At 40.0% G+C, this 17,906-nt stretch overlaps 1 protein-coding gene across 1 annotated transcript in view; it reads right to left on the reverse strand.

Moving 5' to 3' along the window:
• Positions 1–17,906, reverse strand: part of lrp8 (low density lipoprotein receptor-related protein 8, apolipoprotein e receptor) — a 152,270-nt gene that overhangs the window by 54,906 nt on the left and 79,458 nt on the right. The window contains exon 4 of the mRNA XM_070831786.1: positions 1,173–1,301. Coding sequence (XP_070687887.1) covers positions 1,173–1,301 — 129 coding nt within the window. The remainder of the gene's footprint in view (positions 1–1,172; positions 1,302–17,906) is intronic.

Genomic DNA, 17,906 nt, shown 5'->3' on the forward strand with positions numbered 1-17,906 from the left:
TTTCTATAAAACTCTCCCAGTCTGCAGAGTGACCTGCTTTTCTTCATTTTCAGCCACTAACAAGGACAAGATCGCAGGGGAGAAAAAAACAGATCATGTTTATCATCTCTAGACGCATAACACAGAAAATATATATAAATAAATGAAGAGATGAAACATTTCATTTTTTGGCAGCTGTGACGTTGAGTTAAAAATACTCCTGGCTGCACTTTAGACCAGATTACATCTGAATCTTAAAACAAGTGACGACCCAGGTGACAGACTAGAAATTGCTTTGCATATCTAATATTGGGTAAAAGCCAAGTATACCCAGTTTTACACATTCTTTTAGATCTGAATGTAGGATTGATCATCAGCTGACAAAACACATCATGCAGTGCACTTATTACTGGAGTTCGACATTCTCACCTCTAACATCACAATTTTCTGTCTTCTATCTTTTATCACTATTGTTTCTCTGCTCAGCTCTGATGTTTGTGTCTCCTTTGAAATCTTCACTCCTTTTTTGCTCAGTTTGCAAAGGAGAACTGCTTTACAGTATGTTTTTCAGTGTTACATGCACCTCAAAAGACGTATGACTTTATGAACCCTTTCTAAAATTGAATTTTCAAATCATTTTAAAAACTGACAAAGAAACAGCTCGTAAAAGTCCCATGGCTGTGCATTATAAAACAAATGACACATCTAGTCATGTTCAGTTGAGCAGACAGGAAAATACAAATTCTGCAGATTATTCTATTTGTATTTTGTTTTAATTACAGACAGGACGTGCGGTGAACAAATGGCAGCAAATGTGAACTCTGCACTGAACACTGGAGTCACTAATGATCATTGAACCTGCTGCAGAACAATTTTCTTCATCACCTCTGCTGCCAACAGCAGTCGTTCTCAGGAGAATTTACATGAGAGCAGTTTGCTCATGTCAAATTACTTCTGTAGGTAATAAAGGTCTTCAAATAAAAGAAAGGCAGTTATGTTCTTTGCAAGGCATCTGCTAACCCATATGCATTTGCAGCTTCAAATGTATGAAGACTCATTACTCATTACAGACTTTGGCCTGCTGTAAGTGACAGGAGTCTAAAGTTGAGCTCAGTCAAGCTCAAACTGACACTGCTCTATCCTTTTTACCGTTCCCCTCCATCCCACATTTCCAACACCAACCACCAGCTTACCTGCAGCGCACTGTTCCTCATCCGCTCCGTTCTCACAGTCCCTTTCTCCGTCGCATCGCCATGACAACGAAACACATTTGCTGGCAGCCCCTCCGCAATCAAACTTCTCTGGTGGACAGGTCTGTCGGCCTGTTGTGAGGAGGGGGGGTGGGGGTGAAAAACAGCAAGGGAGAGAGCACAGAGGGAAAAGACAGAGAAGGGAAGGGAAAATGGACAGCAGAGGAGTAAGTTGGGGGAAAGGGATGGAGGAGAAGGGGAGCAAGGAGGGACAGTGAATGGAGCAGGAGAGTAATATGAGAAAAGAAATGGGGAGGAGGCAAAAGATAGAGAGAGAAGGGACAGCCAGTCAATGAAACAGTTTGATAACTTAGTTATCTTGTTGCTCAAATCGATTCCCCCTCAAAGGCCTGCAATTAAACTAGACGCACAGTGACAGAGGAACAAAGAAGCAGGAACACTGACAGGCAGTCACAAAGCCAGGAAAACACAAACACACACACACACACACACACACACACACAGTACACACAGTACACACAGTACACAAACCAAGAAAAAACATGAAACACAGACAGGAGTATACACTGAAATTTATGCATGAAACCTGCAAACACTATCTTGTATGTAGTTGGAGTTCTGTATACAGTAAGGCTGTTTGTTTTCATTATATATCAATCTACAAATCATAATATTGATTCATTTTCAATTGTTTGATATACAAATTATGGTCAATAAAATTATGTATAATACATATCTCAAACGCTCAATGGGACAGCTTCATAATTAGTTGATTAGTTGAACCCAAAAGGTTTTAAGGATATAAAAGTGAGAAAATCAGCAAATGCTAAAATCAAGCAAATTCAAAAAGATGGAAACAGTGAATGATGAATTTGATTTGATCCCCATTAGCCGATGCAGAAAACATCAGCTTCCTGGGGTTCACACGCAACATGTGACAAAGAGGACACCATCACAAAACATACGACAAGGAAAAAACCATCAACAACAACAACAAAAATGACAAAATAATTAAATAAAGAAGCTAAAATTAGAGTTAGCAACGCGCACTGGTATTTAATGCAAACAAGCTTGAGGTGTTGCCTCATTACCTCCATTCAGCCACAGCTCCGTACCGAACTGCACGCTGTTTTGATTTTGTTTTAGTGCTTTGAGCTGTGCACTTACCACTTGTGGCATGTCTGGCGAGACGCATGTGTGTGCATTAGATCTAAATGTGAGCTGCTTGTACAAATTTGCAAGGGTTTTCAGTATTTTAATGTTTTTACAAAAGAAAGACGTGAAGCTTTTAACCTCTCATCAGATTTCAGTCGGAAGAAATCGCTCATGTGTGACGTTTATATTAGCTCTGAGGGAGCACCGAAGGGCGAGCCGAGCTGCTCTGTTCTGTACCTGCTGCAGTTTCTCTAATTTTGTCTCTGTGGTACCTGACGAGACTACCACACAGTAGTGCCGTTTAAAGGGAAGAGCGTCTCTTGACTACAGGTATGTTTCTCCCAATCTTCTGCACCACAGTATCTGTATAGACTTACACAATTTTCTAAACAATTGTTCTACACATAAACACAACAAATGTAAAACTGAACATTAGAAGAAATACAACCTGCATATATACAGAGTATATAATATATTATGTGTTTTCTTTCGAATGCTATCCAATTTTTTGAGAGTACATCAGTGTAAGTCAATAAAGAAAGCACACGTTACAGGTTGTCAAACACTCGTGCACACATGCATACACACACAGCATGCGAGTGAGAAAGTGTTCCCTCTTGGTAAATGCCCATTACAGTAGAGAAGGCCATTGTTCCTACAAGTGTAGCCCGTGGGGTCGGTACTGGGAGGAAAAATACAGCCGTCCAATACATCAAATTTACACTCCCCAAAGAAAATCCCTGTCCCCTCTTCCCGCAAACCACTACACTCCCTCAACCTGCCCCCACCCTCAGTCTCTCACATTCATTCACACACACACACACAATCTAACACCATAGGGACTCCCAGATTACATTACAGCGCTGTGTCAAACTCAACTCCATCAATTATACATATTTGACCACCAGAATGCTTCTTGGCAACCAGCCTGTTGTTGCCAAGTGTTTATGCGAGAGCACGTGCATGTATGTGTGTGTGTGTGTGTGTGTGTGTGTGTGTGTGTTCACACAAGGGATTCGCCCATTTTAGACTCATTCTCCATTTTATTCGACTCATATTTCTCTCCGCTCATTTTTATTTTTAACAACGTTGAATAAATTGCTGCCTTTCAAACGTTGCCCATCACGGAAGGAACACTTTGAGTTTCAGCCTAGCCTTCAGTGATCGACAGGATTTTCTCCAACTGTCAGTCTAAGTTGCCAGGTTCTACACTATTGACAAAGTGATAACTTCCATTTTATTTTTCTATGAAAGCAGACAGGTTTGGGGTTTGGAGTCCTGTATTTTGCTGATGCTGATCTCTTGAATGACCCGTCAGCCCATCGATATTTCTCCTACTGAATATCTGGCTCTTGTGTGAGCATCTTTTGTGTCTCCCCTAAACGAGGTTTCCCCTGGTCATCAAAGAACAAAACCCTCCTGCAAAATCTCTTTAAGACAGTGAATGAGCAAGCACTATATCAGCAGAGCCGGGTCACATTCACAGCTCTTCTGGTCAATGCAATGCTGTGAATATGAATATCAATGGAAGGTGGCTGTATGGTTTGTTAAAGTGTGGGAGTGGGGGTGGAGGCAGTGAGGTGTCTGACATCTAGCTTGCTGTTCAGTCAATTGAAATGTGTGTTGGTGTGTGTCTTGGGGATACTGTACTATATATACACAGCAGAAGATGCTAGTCCCATGTTTTTCTAATACTAAATGTCCAAGGGCTACTTCAATACGAACGCAGACACAGAAACACACCCTCTCCCCGTAGGGGTTCAATTCACTAAGTGTCTGATTGACAGCTGGGTTAAGAGGATGTAATTTGTCTGACTGACCATTTCAGGCCCTGGGAGTCAAGAAGGGCGGAGTCATGGATCAGCTGCCAATCAAATGACTGAATACAGACCAGCACAAACAACAGAGAGCTCCATTGACATTGATTATGGCAGTATGGAGTAATAATGTTCACTAAATGAAAAGGGCAATTCCAATTTCCTATTCTTATATGTTTAAGTAATAATTTGTAAGTATTAAAATGTCTGTTGAGCTGCTCTCCTTTGGCCTTTGATATAATACTACAGCAGCTCTTTCCATTCACATGGTCTATAAAAGGTAGTTCTATTTACGGCTTCAGTATTGCAAATCATTCACAGAGAAAATTAGTATGTGCAAACTAAGAGATGTGTTTCACATTGCCTGCAGAGGCAAGAGCAGTTTATTTGGAATAAACAGAATTGGTAGTACATGAAGGTAATTGGCAAGATCAACAACAGCCATCAGGACTGCACAGACGAAGATAAGACATGCCACCTAAGGGGAGAGATTTTCTCTCCTTAGCTGGCATGTTTTTGCTTTGTTTGCACTTGTAGATCACATAAACCCATTGGAAAATCTAATTAAAGCAAATTTAAGCACCACTGTAATGCAAATGTAGCAAAAGAATATATTCAAAATCATAAAGAGAATGAGTCATCTACAGTTTTTTCACAAGGTTGTTCTCCTGTCCAGATGGTGATGCTGTTGATAATGAAGTTGTAGTCAAGTACCTTTCCCAGACTTTTGAAAGTCAGTGCTTAGATTTGCCCTCTCTGTTTGTTCCCTTCTCACCAACTGCTGACAGGTGTATCCAGCGGCAGAGCAGACACTGTGGAGCATTCATGAACTTATTGACAGTACGCTGGGGACACGTCTGTGCCTGCAGAGATATTGCCAACTATGATCATATTCCAGGGCAAGTGCAATATCGATCGCAACTCTACGAAAGAAAACTATGTAAAGGCTGCATCATTACAAAACATACACAGGTGGCACAACATAGTAAAATGATGATGGTGCAACTTATTGTACACATATTGTACATTTAGAAGTAGACTGCAAACACAAAGGTATACATGTGTTCATGGAGGCAGGCACATGCACCACTTACACTTGTGTGCACAAAAACACACTCACACATACATAGACACTGTAAACAGAGCCACTTACAGCTATAAATCCTTTTCTGAGCTGCCAGTCATGGGTGTTTAACTGAATTCACTATTCTTTAGGCTTTGTGTTGGATGAATATTTCATGGACTATAAAACTCCTGGGGCACATAGAGGAACACTGGGCTGTTAGCAGCCAGCTAGCTTGCTTGCTGCCAAGGCCTACAGCGAATAATAGCTGAGGAACTGATGCTAGCCATGCTCCAGTGGAGCTGCTCAGTGGTGAGCAAGAAGAGATGGTGGCTGGACACGGCAGCTCCCAGGTGGGCGTATGCATTATCGAATAAGTGGAAAACAGGCTGAAAACAAGCGTGTGCAGTCAGTGAATGTATACAAGTTTCAGCGAGCTACAGCAAACAGATAAACAAACACAATTGGCCGGATAACCAGGTCAGACCTTTTCTCTCAGTTTCCATTTCTGTGACATATACAGGCATATTAAACCTTAAAAGACTCAGCCAAGTGCCCTTTTAATCATAGTGTAACCCACTCATGTATTTAATTCACAGTCACCCTGGGTGAGCAGTAATTTGCCTGTCAGCATGTGAGACTGTTTTGTCAGTGTGACATCACAATGGAAACTGGCAGGAGATGAGATGCGATACACGCATTACTTTTTATGGAATTTCAGTTTTGTTAAATACACCTAGAAACGTAGAAATCAGAATTCAGAATCAAATCCATATCATGCATCACGATAAAAGAGTAGCGCTGTGAAACGATGCGTGGAGTCACCATTATAACATGTAAAACAAGGATTACTCAGACAATGCAATGCTCTATTAACCTAATGACTTTATGTTTGTACTGAATACTTTAATACCCACTTAAGCATTCTCTGCTCCTGATACAGCCTCTGACAGTATGCAATAGCTAAATGTTACAAGCCAGTTTAATTAAACTTAATTTTTTTGAGGTACCTCAATTTCTTATGCAAACTGCATTAATAGAAGTTCATGTTGTAAGGTGTAAGTGAGCTGGCACACGTTGAATTTGCAGAGGCTACAGGAAATATAATGTGGGTAAAAAATGTTAAATTTATGAAGATGATTTTATTGATCTTGAGCAGGCTGCCCCTGTGCATATATAAAATAAATCTTTAGTGAGATTTTATGGTTTTATTGGGCTTTATTTTGAAAAAAAAAGTGTGTCCTTCAAAAAGTCTTTTTCTTTTTTTATTAGTACTGTATTTTGGAAGTTATGCAGTGGATTCTAAATAGGTTTTACTGGTCCTGAGGTCAGAAAACTCATTTGGCACATAGGGGACGATGCAGTCTTTTAATTCAAACAGGTCCACAACCAGAAGTGGTACAGACTTGTTATTCTCCTCACATGGCCTGCCTAAGTGTCTATTATGAGCAGGGTATAGGGGTGGACTAAGCAAGGCGCTGTATGCTAATGAACTTTTGATTAACTACCTTCTTAATTTCCCTTCACAAGGAGGGAGGGGATTGGAGCATTGTACTGTGGCACCACGTCCACTCTGCGACTGCACGGCTTGCATGAAAGCTCGCCTCCCAGGTGATTGATTCAGACGGCTCTTAGCCCCGTAGGCTAATGCTAAGATAATTTATTTATCATGAGGTGTGTATATGAGGCTGGGAGGTAATGCAAGTCATCCTCAAGTCACTGTCTGTCACAGCAAAACAGCATGTCAAAACAAAGGCACATGGGAGGAGCGTATGTGATAATATGGCATATATTGAATGGGGAGGAATGCAAGTTTACGGATGATTTAGCCTGTACCAGCACTAAGGATAGTAGCTGCATGAATTTAAAATGCTTAAAGATACACTGAATTCCCTTGCACTCCAGACAGCAGAGCACTGATTGATGAAGTACCACGCTTTTCCATCTTTTTATGCAAAGACCTGAGAAACATGTCTTTTCACTCATGGGTGGAATATTATGAATGCCCAAATACTTTGCACTGCTGTGAATATCAAGTGGCTTCACATGTACTCCAAAGCAAACCCCAAACCGAAATTAAAGGCAATTTTTGTTTCATAGAAAATACAGAATCACAGGCCTTTTCTTATTAATGGGTAAAGTGTCAAATATCTTATTTTTCCCTTTATGAGCTATGAACTTATGATAATCTTTGAAAACTTTATAAGCGGACACCACATGAAAACCACTGGTACAGAAATGACCACACATAAAAAGCGTATAATGTATGCAGTAAGAGAGAATGACAACATTGGAACTTATTTCTTGCCAGTGTTTGACACGTCATCAATTAAGTCTAAACTAACATGGGGTCCATAACAACTGATCGACTGTGAAATAGGATAATTAAACTCAAGTTTCAGCCATGAGGTTGCACCATAAATTGGTGAGTGCCTGTTTGAGAACAGTAAACTTTTATCACTTGGTTATTCTGCAGTAAAAACAAGGCCAAGGCATCCCTTGAATCAATACACAATCGAGCACTGGGCCATCCGAGTGACTCAGTCTGCTTATATAGTAATCATATGAAATTTTAGCCATTTAACTTCAAACCAATTTAACATATGCTAACAATAAGCTTAAATTAATGTATTTTTTAGTCTGGATAATCCTGGACTCATGGACAGTAAATGAAACAGGGAAACAGATGTATAGAGGATGTATATAGGTAGGTAAGATAGAGGGAATACAGCGGGGAAAAGAAATAGGGTGAGATGTAAGAGGGGGAGGTGGGGTCAGATATTGGTCACAGAATGGAGAAACATCCATGCAGGGACAAATGGTGACCAAGGCAAATAGAGGACAACACTGCAGAAAGAGGCAAAGAGGTATTGGGTTGGAATCTGATCACAGCGGGGCTTCTTGTGACCTGAGGGCCTACAAATGCATAAATAGTAGACATAAAATTCTCATTTGGTCACTCACTTATTCAGCTCTAAAACATGTCTACAAAGTCTATGCCAAGTCATGCATAGAGATACACAAATGTGCAAATTTATGCACAAACCAAAACATAAAATTATGTACTGCAAATCTCCCAGGGTATGCTGTAATCCATTTAGAGATGTGGGCTGGATTGTGTCTTAGCACAACAGAGATTTGGAGAAGTAGTCTATTATGAATACATTGTTCTAATTTCAGTATCTGCAATTTAATTCAAATAAGTGGAAGCCTTTTGGTTGGTGTATACTTAATCTCTTTCAGGAATTGCACTGCATGCAGGATGAAAGAAATGCGTTTCTTTTTAGAGCAATAACCTTTATAGAAGGAGAAGAAAAGACTGGAGCAGACAAAGGACAGAAGGCAGGGGAGCCTTAAGCTCACAGAGCGCTCATATGCATCAATGATTCATACAAGACCAGAGATGTATAGATCGGCCAATTATTTGGCTTGTAAGGACTTTGAGAGTCTAATGGCTTGATTGGTTGCAGTGGGTCATATCGTCATGGTGACGCTCATTAACTTTGTTCCAAGTGGTGGTCTTATCTTAAAACGTTGTTAAGGTACGTTTAAGGGCATGGTTTGTGTGTATGTGTGTGTGTGTACGTGCAGGGTTAAGACTCACACACAAGCAGACACTTTGAAATGCGGTTACCTTCTGTTTCATTTTTTAAACCATGACCATTACCAGCTAATTTTAGAGACGCCAACCTCTGGTGAGAGGAGAGCAATTAGAAAAGAGAAATACATTAGAACTGAGTTCATAAAACAATTAGCCAATCACCATAAAAATAAGAAACTTTTGATAATCGCTTGGTCATTTTTGTCATTTTTATAGAAAAGGAAGGAACATTCTCTGGTTCCAGCTTTTCAAATAAAGCAAGACATATTGGATTTGGGAAAGTTGTATTTTTCCACTATTTGATGACATTTTGAAATTATTTTCAGAAATGTGCAGACTAATAATGAAAATAATCACAAAAATGCAGCCTTAATGTGTTCAGTGGTCCACCTCTTTAATATGGTGCAGTTTAACAGTATTGACCAGCCACTGTATTTACCATTGAAGTTTGAAAAATAAATACAAAAACCATCACCTGTCACTGTGTTTCTAAAAAAGGAGATTTTTCTCCTTGAGCCTAACTGCGTCATTTGACATGAAGCTTGCCTCAGAGGTTTTGTGTCAGCTGTCAAGTTTAGAAAATGGATAAAACAATTTGATGGATCTACGTGATCTAACTTTACAGCACAATGACAGTTCTTTCTGTTTACTTCGTTAACTCTATCGCCATAGCAACGAATCACTCGCAATGAGCATGAAAGAAATGCCTGATCCATTTTGCGAGTTATTTTGGAGACAGAAAGAGTGTGCTCGTGTGCATGTAGGCACGTACTGTACAGTAGGCACAATAGTGTATGCATGAGTTAAAGCGCATATATGTTTGCACATGTACGTAAGTGTAAGGACGGTTGCATGTATTTGTGTATGCATGAGTGAGTGTGTGTGTCTGGTTGTTTGTAAGCATGGATACATAATAAATCCGTGAATGCATGAGTGTGTGTATTCTGCACATCCTCACATGGCAAACTGAGAACTGGGGCACGATGTTTCATGGCCACTGAAAATGAGGAAGGCTATGGAATGAGAAGAAGGTAAAAAGGTAGTTTTAAAATTTTCAGAATTTGGCAAACGGAGTTAACAAATGGACAACGGTAAAAACAAATGACCAGTGTCAAATATCTGTGTAGATTTTTAGATTGTAGTTTTTTATTTGCACTGAACATTAACTATTAAATCAGGTTTTAATTATTCAGGGTTGTTTTAACAACCATTTTCACACATTTCTGGTTACTCTATGATTTTTAAGGTTTGCTTCAGTTGATCAATCCCAACTAAAACTGAATTTGAACGTGGAGTTTGGACTGGGAGGCTAAGACTGAGCCGCTACATCTTGCCCTGAACGTTGCCAACTCCACCCCCCTCCACCACACCTTGTCCTTCAGATGTGAAATCCAATTTACGAAAAGGGCGTATGTGGTTAATATCAGATTACATTTTAAATGAAGGTTAGTGTTGATTAGTGGCTTTCATTGAAACGCTGAACTCCTATTATTGCAGCCCTGATGTGGTGAGAGGGGGGAGTATGCTGGAGAGAGTAAGATCAAAGTCAAGTGAAGGGAGAGAAAAAAAAAAGATCAGAGAGAGCAGGTGCAGTGAAAGGAGAAAGAATCGGGATGGTGTCAAAACAAGGAGAGAGGAAAATAAAAGCCATGCAGCCGAGTAACATAAAAACACAAAGGGGACTTGTGTCAATAGTGAAAGAGAGTCAAAGGTCCAAAGGTTAAAGAAGAATCTCATATAGTAGAGTACAATTGTTGCTATCAAAATATTGTGCATGTTTTATGCAAACTTTTGGAATTTTAGTAAATGAAAATCTGTTTCCTCTGATCCACATGTACTTTGGTGGAGTGTTGAAAATCTGCTGTGGGGATAGACAAGCAATAGGGGCGCCTATCTGGACGAGAACCAAACCATTCACGTGACCTTCGACATCATAGTCATCAACAACAACAAACACGTGGTTACCGCTGTGAAATGATTGCTGTTTGGTTAAGTTTAGGAACCAAAACTTGGTTAGGTTAAGGAAAAGATTAATGTTTGAGCTAAAATATTGTTTGGCTTAATTTACATAATTTAAGCGCTGTAAATTTAAGTTACTTAATTTAAGTTAAAAAGAAGTCACTGTTGACTATTGGTTTCACACCAGATACATATAGCGGCCACCCGTTTGACTCACCCAACCACCCTAACCTCCTACCAACACAGCCTTTTCTTGTACATCCATTGAAACATTATGTTAGAGGAGCACATCCAGAAATTACGCTGGAGGAGTACGAAGCAGAGGGCCACTTAACCATGCTGCATGCATGACACATTGGGATTTAGTATGTTTGCATTAAAACAGGCAGATGATGGTTACTTATAGTCAATTTAGGTGACTGAGATTTCTCATGTGTCTCTTAGTTGGTACAATATGTTGTTTTCAGGGATCTGAATGAGATGCTGCTGCAGAGTTAAACCCATCTGGATGCCCTCCCTCTCTCACTCTTATTCTCTCTCTATATATCTCCCTCTATCTCAAGGCTGTGTGAAGGAGAAGAAGGGGCTTGTTAAACGTGGAACCATTAGCACGGTCTAGACTGCGGGTCTGTCGGTGCCGTGGGGGTGGGAAGAAATACAGGACGACACCAGCGCTCTCATAGGATATTGCCACTTTCTTCCAACCAGGCCTCTCTTAATGGTTGTTTAGTAGACGACACATTGGGCATTAAAAATACCGCCAGTGGCTAGTGCCACATCTCAACTAATGAGAGGCCGCAGGAGAGAGAGGCAGACAAAAGGAAGGAGAGGCAGAGGGAGACTCAGGCCTCTATTTTGGGATGCACAGTGTGTGGGGCTGAACTTAACAGGGGAACTCTCAGCTTATTTCCTCCGTGGCAGTGGCAGTGTGGGTTGGAGGCAGGGGCGTGAAGACTAAAACAGGCGGCCAAATTATGTGGAGAGTGCAGTTGACTTCTGAAGGCATCTGAATAGACTTGTTGAATATTGTAAGACAGCTACTGGCTGTGTAAGGTTGCCTTTCATGGATTCAAGGATTCAAGCGTCTTCATTGTCAGACCAGCACACATTTCCTCACGAGATGGCACGAAATTAACAACTCGGGTCCCGGTTATAAGCCAAAGAGAATAAATAAACTGGATAAACAAGAACATGCTTTAGCATGTTTACTGGCTTCAAAAACATCAGAATTTTTATTCAGTCTGGCAAAACAATTTCCTGCACAATTAATCTGAAAATGTGGAAACACACAGTGAAGGTTTGAAAACAACCACTCTACAGTCTGTTGCATGCCTCTCTGGGCTTCATCCAGAAAAATAACTTTTGCATCAATTATGCATTTAACTTTTTTATTTATGTTTTTAATATATTACATTTATTAACTGTGCAAAGGCAGAAAGGGAAGCATATATATATATATATATATATATATATATATATATATATAGATGCCATTTATCTCTTAACACTTTCAACACCAGAATTAAGATAACTGATGCAGCATTTGCTTGTCATGGATACAGCTGCATCTTTTCTCACCCGCCTCTAGTTCATATGATTAATCTTTAACTTTACCTGTTCTACTGACCATCTGCTGCCTTTAAACTACTTTTCGTCCTGCCTCAGCCTAAAGCGCTAAATCTGTTTGCCTGTCTGACTGCTTTCTTGTTGCTCACGTTAAGTCTGCCTTTTGACCTAATACAGATTTTTTTTTTTTTTTTTATCACACCTGTTCTGTCTTCCAAGCATGCTTTTAAATACCACATCTGTGATCCAGTATTACAACCTAGAGTTTCCTTAGAAGAGAAGGAATATGAAGAGACATTAAAACTGAAATGAAAAAAGAGCTTCAATCTTTCAGCCTATCCTGGCTAAATGAAGACAGAGACAAAGATAAAACATAATTGTTATTATGCACGTGTTTTTTTTAAATTTTTTTTAAATGACCAAACATCTGGCAAAAGCAATCCTATCAGGCAGTTCCAGCTCCACAAGATGTCCTCTGAGAGCAAAAACATATTGACCACCAATCAATCGAAACCAGCCAAGAGCAAGGGTCACTAATTGAACGGAAGAATGGAATTGATGAAAAAAATCACGTGGTGACTGGTGCTGCGTAGGTGGTTTTTTCTGTTTGATTGCCACATTCAGTGCAAACATGAAGCAAGTTTACTGTAAACAGTTGCTTCAGCTCCACACAACCACAACACAGGAGACCAAATCCAGACGTAATAGATAAAATAGACCTGAAAACATGGGGTTCAAACTGGTTTTCCTGACGCTCAATTAATTCAACAGCATGTTATCTATGCTCAAAGACATTTGAAACTGATCAATAAAACACTTACACCTGAGTGGTAAAAGGCTGTTATAAGCTCAAAATGAACAGTTTACTTTTCACTCAATTGTAAATGTTCTAAAAAAAGCTTTACTTAGAATACCTGGAACTGGTTCAGTAAACATACTGTACCACGGAAACTATGTGATTTTCTCTGTGCAACTTGTGGGAGTTGCATCAATAATAACCACTTAAAGAATCTGAAGTTAAGTTGTTTGTGTATTTTTTAAGATCCCTCATATATTGGTTATTTCTTACAGGGCTTCTTAGGAATAGTTTTCTGGATGTCATTATTGCAGAATGGCAATCATATAGCAGCTAAAATGTGTTTTTTAATGTCTTCGTATTTCTTGTTGTATTGTGTGGTTGGGTGGCTATCTTCCTTAAGGGATCAATACACTTTAACTTATTACTGATATAAATCAAGGTAAAGACATTTGTGGTTAATGAGATGCCACATGATACAGCAGGATAAGCAGAAGAATGCACATGAGGGCTTGAGATGATGGGCTTACAAGATGAGGAGAGAAAGAAAGAGAGAGAGAGAGAGACAGAGGAACAGAGGGATAGAGAGAGAGAGAAACAGAGATGACCTTTAATGTTTTTTTTTTTCCCCGGCAACTTCTAAGGTGACATTAAACTCACTGTCAGTATTCTATCTTCAATTATTTATGAGCCAGATTTCACAAGCAAACACACACACACACACACACACACACACACACACTGTCATTTTGCAATGAGACCATGCATTTGTAACTGTTAAGAGCTGGGATCGTGGGCACGGCCACTGTAGACTGTCCTCACCAGAAAACTCAGCATTAATGGTTCTGTAACTGTCCTCTCTCAGTAGCAAAAAGCTAGAGGTGACCCCAAATAGTCAAATAATCCACAATTCGATGACAGGAGCCTTCTTCGATGGCCAATCTCAAGTTTACAGTTTACAGACCTGAAACTGCTGCATATTCTGTATGTTCATCACTGTATTACTGTGCACAAGTGAGCACTTGAATACGAAGCCCTTTTTTTCAAACTGATTTATGTTATCATATCCTGTAGACATTAGCATATAAATCAGACCTGTGGTGAACTTTAATTCACCCCCTGAAATAATATAGAGGCAGAAGTTTTGAAGCACATGCAGTCACAGTGATGCTCAGTCAATCAAAGAAGTAGTAACTCAGATCCTTATGGCTCATGGGGTTGAGTCACTATCTCACAACTGAGCTGACAATCAAAGGAAAAGAAACTTTTGGCTATTAAATTGATTTTGAGCTTAATTCTTCTCTCGCTAATCAACTTTCAGCCACTGAACATAGTCCCCACTAAAACGGACTGAAACTGTTGAGCACAGCAAGCAAAGAAACGGTGTTATTTGATCATTTTGACAGTTCGAATCACACAAAACTATCTAATGATTAAAAAGAAAGTGAATGATTGAAACTAATGGTCAGTGTGTGTGTTTGAGCTCGGCAGTTGTGCTTGTGTATGTGTGTATGTGTGTGTGTGTCTTGGGCAGTGAGTGAAACTCAGCTCAGGGCAACAGAGGCTCTCCATTAAAAGAGCATGTAGCAGGAGACTAGAAACAAATTAGACTATTCTGACTCTGAAGTAGAAGATCAGAGTGACCTCAGAATGCTCTCTCATGTACTCCAGTCACTAACTCGCACACACACACACTGGTAACTACACAGGAGTGTGTCTCTATCTGTTTCTGAATTTTTGTTCACATCTGTTTGAATGTATTTGGATTACATGTATTTTTTTTTTTATTTTCATGGTGGGGTCAATAACTTTTGACTTGAGTGAATGAGAGCGAGAAAGAGACCGAGAGGACGAGAGAGAGAGTGAGAGTGAGAGAGAGAGAGAGAGAGAGAGAGAGAGAGAGAGAGACGGAGAGTGGGGGGCACCTGGGAAATTACGCTTGCCACTGCAGCTGCCTCAAGCATGAAATTGAAGCCGTCCGACAATGCAACTCACCGGTACCTTCCCGTTCATATTCCAAAATAATTAACTAGCACAACCTCTTCTAGTCGCTAAGCTATAATATGCTGACCTGCCTGCGGTCTCAGCAGACACAGACAAGGAAAAACCCACCTCAGTACACTGGAGCAGGTGGAACTGATGACATCAGGGACGGAGAGAGATGGAGTGGGAGGGACGTACGAGTTCAAACTTTCAAACTTTAGTTACCACCATAGAACTGCTGGCTTTACAGCGGTGTTAGTCTAATATCTTGAGCCACTGCTGGATAATTCAAAATCAGATTTCTCAATTTATCAATTTGACACAACAGCTCAACACCAATACATAAATGAACAGATGAGTAATAGTCGAGGTTCTACAGTCTAGGATGCTTTTATACTTACAATATTTTGTTTAGGACACACAACAGTGAGCTGCTTTGAGAGTGTTAAGTTACAGTATGTAGTCAAGTAGCAATCAGCATCAACATCCTGCAGTCATGATTGATAAAGCATAGCTTTCCTCCTCCCTGTATAAACATTCATCAGGCTCAAGAACAAAGTTGCACCAAGACTAGTCAAGAGACGTCCTCCAGATGTCTTACTGTCCACTTTCAACATTTTTCTCCCCAGTAACGCTTTAATTGTCATATGAAAATGAAATTGAAGAAGTCAGTAGTGACTTGATATTAAGTCTTTAAATCAAGGCTACAATAAGAGGGAGAGAAGTCACACTGTGATCAAAGGCCCTGCTTTGACAGTTTGTCTTTAGATGAATGTGTTTCATCAGATGGAACGAAATGTTTGAAATTTTAATGCCCTGTGGTGGTTGGTAAGTTAGTAAAATCAGATGATCAGTAAAACGCATCAAATACATGTGTGTACGTATACATATGTATAACAAATACTCATCTGACTCATTTGTCCTATGATTCTAATAGTATTTTGGGGGAGTAACGGTGCTGAGGTCAGGGCCCTACAGTGATAGAGAACTGAGTTTTGTTTGTGGAACATTTTAACATCCGTGAAATAAATACCAGCCCTTATATCAAAGAACCAAATGGTGGTTTTTCAAATACATGAAAATCTAACTGCTTTCATCATAATAGCAGAGCTAAAGGGAATAGCTCGACTGTTGTTTTCTCAGTTTTATATCAATGTGCTCCTCCGCCATGATGTGTGACTTAAAATTATTTGACTTCTAAACTTATCAAACTTCTCCTTTGTGATTGTCGCTTTACCCTCCATCATGCTTCACAATGAGTTTAAAGGCTTTTCAGTACAGCCTTTGTCAGCATGCCTCGGAGTATGAACTATGCCTGTGTGGAATTGTAATGATTAGATTCCTTATGTTGATGACAAGACTTTAATGTTATGAATATAAAATACCCTCCAATAATACAAAGCACTCTTTAACAGTTTTCTTTCTCCACCAAAAACTCGAAGCATCACTTGGACTGACGGGGGAACTGCGAGGAGAGTGTCACATGTTGGTCCAGTATGCGGTTGAGTAAGGCTGGCTAAGTGCCTGATGTTGCAATTCAATAACCTTTATCTACACAGAGACACTTGGGCGGCGAGGAGGGTTCACTTTAATCCCTGGAGTGTAGATATGCAGCAGCGGAGCCTAAGAGAGCGTGCACACACACAGATGAAGTAGAAATAACGCTTGAAAGAGTCTACGCAGCTCTTCTAATCAGCACTGATTGTCAAACTGCAGGATCTTGCTGATGCCACTCAGAAAATCAGAGCTTTAATGTCTGGGACAGGGATTATGAGCACGAGAACCCCACAGGACAGCACATTATGTAAATTCAATAGTTATGTGAAAATATACAGATGACCCAACGGTAGCTAATGATGAGTCATTTTTTCGGAAACGGATGATTGTCTGTAATTCTTTGGCATTTAATTATCAGGTAATACTTCCTGGATTAGTAACAAGCGCCCTTAAAATGAACCATTCAGTGGTGAAACAGCAACGAGGGTGCTTAAGATGTTTTGATGAATATTCATTTAGTTCCAATCCATTATAATGTGGATCGGGAAATGTTTTTCAGAAGAGTTAAACCGTGGATAGTGAAAACTGGTGCTCCACTGCACAGAACTAAAAAGTCAGTCGCACAGTAAATCAAGGCTATGAACTTGAGTCTTTTGTTGTGTGTGTGGTACTGCTTCGAAGAAATCTGATGAAACATTTTCAAAATTACCTGTTTTACCTGTTTCTGTATTACAATTGGCTTCACTGAACTTTCTGAGACTGTTTTAAGTGTGGAAAATATCACATGAACAAAACCACAGTCCAAACACGTGGGCTGTAGTTTGTTGTTGGCTTGTTTCTTTCAATACGTGACAGTTACCTGTTTAGTAATCTAGTGACTTTACGGTAACTCTAATACCACTGAAGGATGATGTCTGCACTTAAGATCAATGCAGAATATTGGGTGCACACACGTATACTCTTTCATGCATAAACTACCACTCATCTGATCAGCATTTTCTCCAGATTCCCCTCCAGGCCCAGATTCATTTTCAGATGTGTAATTACAGACAACTCCTGAGGAGTGTGTGTGTGTGTGTGTGTGTGTATGTGTGTGTGTGTGTGTGTGTGTGTGTGTGTGTGTGTGTGTGGTTTCAGAGGCGTCATTGGAGGTCCATAGTTAATCTGCAGTCGACCAGAGGTCTCAGGGATCAGCCCATCGATTTCCTCCCAGGGAAATCAATTCAATCAAAGGCATTACTTCAACTGGTCTCATATCAGAGAGTGGAGGGTGGAGGGC

Source organism: Pempheris klunzingeri, chromosome 6 (assembly GCF_042242105.1).
Source record: "Pempheris klunzingeri isolate RE-2024b chromosome 6, fPemKlu1.hap1, whole genome shotgun sequence".
In the NCBI taxonomy this organism is placed as follows: domain Eukaryota; kingdom Metazoa; phylum Chordata; class Actinopteri; order Acropomatiformes; family Pempheridae; genus Pempheris; species Pempheris klunzingeri.